At 41.4% G+C, this 2461-nt stretch overlaps 1 protein-coding gene across 1 annotated transcript in view; it reads right to left on the minus strand.

Moving 5' to 3' along the window:
- Positions 1-2115, minus strand: part of Znf385c (zinc finger protein 385C) — a 67198-nt gene extending 65083 nt beyond the window's left edge. The window contains exon 1 of the mRNA XM_031354065.1: positions 2051-2115. Within this exon, the coding sequence (XP_031209925.1) occupies positions 2051-2115 (65 nt within the window). The remainder of the gene's footprint in view (positions 1-2050) is intronic.
- Positions 2116-2461: the final 346 nt, after the last annotated feature.

Raw genomic sequence — 2461 nt, forward strand, 5'->3', positions numbered from 1 at the left:
ATAAAATATGCACATGTAACTATTGATACCTTTTCAAGCTCTCTAGTTACAATTGCCTTAAGAAGAAATGCAACAAAAAATGTAGTCATTGCCTACATTAATTTTCTATGTTTGGTGTTCCTAAATAGATTGGAACATATTATGAAACTTACTATTACAGTCAGTCATTTGAGATGTTTCATCAACAAACTAATGTTGCCCATATTACTGGGATTTCTTAACTAATAATTGTTAAATGTGCACATTGCACTCTAAAACACTTGGCTTTTATACAGAAAAAGGGGGAATTGTATCCCTGTGCACATCATTTAAATCATGCCTTTTCATTTTAAAGAAATTTTAAAATTTAGATGCCAAAGAGCTCTCTGAAAAATCCATGACATCCTACAGCCAGGCATAATTATGCCTAGGTGAAATGGAACAACCTTTTCACTGGGCCTAAAAAAGGCCCAGAGGGTTTTATCACCTCGAGAAGAAGATGTCTTATGTTCTTTCCATAGAAAGCAGAATCTCCAATCTAGATATCAGAAAGACTGGTCCATCCAGCCCTGCCTCTCCTGCTCACAAAGACTTGCTGAGAAGAGGAGGGAGAAGAACAGAAAAAGCAGACTGACAGCTGACAGAATTGGAGAAGCTGCATCCACCACAGACTGCAACATCAAGAACCGCTAATGCTGCCGCTGTTCAGTCAAATTTGTTTGGACTTATTACTGCTAATATGAATTTTTCTTGTGTCTCTTATCTATATACTATGTTGTTTGAAAGTTAGGTTAGCCACTAAGTGTCATACATCATTTCAGTAAACTAAGGCCCATTTACAGAGAGTGTGGAAGGATACAGATATTTCCCACGATATGGAACAATTAAAGGCAGAAATTTCAGATATTAAGAAAAAGTCATTTAGATACTTAGAACATTGAATTGGCCAGTGATTTAAAAAACAATCTAAACACAATGAATCCCTTAGACTGAGTTCAGTATATGATCTTACTTGCTATTATTAATTGACATTTCAGATCCCTAGCCACGATGAGGAGAAACCTTCTACAACTTGGCTTAAAAAATAATAAAAAAGGGGGAAATGCCACACACACTTGTCTACTCCAGTCACATTCATAATATCGGGGATAAAATCCTGATAAAGGATAAGAGGCAATAAGTCCCCAAAAGGGGTTCTGTGCCTCCTGGATTTCAGACTAGTAGCTGGTATCCTCTAACTCAGATGTGTTTCAGATTAGTCTTTCCAATCATCAACACGACCTCATAATTAGGCATAAAGCTACCCCAAGTAATGATTTGTTAATGGTTAAGATTGGGCATTGTCTCCTGGCTGACACAAAGTTTCCAACTATCCTAGTTTAATGTTTTAAGTACTAGAGAGTAATTGAAAGGTTTCTCTCACTCTAGGACATTAGCTGAAAGAGTTAGGTCAGGATTCCCCTCTGCCTGCCTCCAGCAAGAACCAGGGAATTAGCATAAGAATAGCTCAACAGGGAGGGCTCCACCCCTCTTCCTCTTCCAGAGTGCTGGGGGGGCGGGGGTTGCAGCACCAGTTCAGAAGGGATAGCTGCTGCTTTAGACCCAGATGTACCTCAACTATTGAGCTGCCAGACTTTTCATTTCTCTTTTGCAATGATTGTAAAAGCCTCATGTCATTTTTAAAGAAATACACTCAGACCTTACACCACTCGTGTCTATAGTCTGTTTGTCAAAGCCTAATCCCGTGCACACCTGGCCAGAACCCCTCGTCCCGCGGAACAAGGGACCCCGTAAGAAATCCCGGTCCGCGGCACCTTCCCTTACCCCTCTCATTTGAAACAGAGTCTTGGGCTGGTGAGATGGCTCAGCAGGTAAGAGAACCAATGGCTCTCCCGAAGGTCATGAGTTCAAATCCCAGCAACCACATGGTGGCTCACAACCACTTGTAATGAGATCTGAGGCCCTCTTCTGGTGCATCTGAAGACAGCTGCAGTGTACTTGTAATAAATAAATAATAAATCTTAAAAAAAAAAAAAAAAATGAAACAGAGTCTTATGTAGCTCAGGCTTACCTTGAGCTCTTAGTCCTCCAGCCTCCAAATGCTAGGATTACATATCTGCATGTGCCACCAATCATGCTTGCTCATGCTTGTGTGCGTTCTCCTCCCTCCTCCCCTTCTTTCTTTCCTTCTTTCTTTCTTTCTCTTTTTATTTCCTTCCTTCTGTTCATCATCCTCATCGTCGTGGTTGTCCTCCTCCTCCTCCTCTTCATTTTTTTTTTCTAAGACTAGGAAGGTTACACTCAGGCTGGGCTTGAACTCAACTAACACCAGTTTTTTTCCCTCAGCCTCCTAAGTGCTAGGACCGCAGGCAATGAACCCACACTTGGGACTCTCTGAGGGTTAGAAAACTGGAATCCTCCTGACCTCACACAATTCTCTCTGCCTGACAGCCTGGTCCAGATGTTCACAAGCCCGGGTCCA

This window comes from Mastomys coucha, unplaced genomic scaffold, assembly GCF_008632895.1.
Source record: "Mastomys coucha isolate ucsf_1 unplaced genomic scaffold, UCSF_Mcou_1 pScaffold5, whole genome shotgun sequence".
Lineage (NCBI taxonomy): Eukaryota > Metazoa > Chordata > Mammalia > Rodentia > Muridae > Mastomys > Mastomys coucha.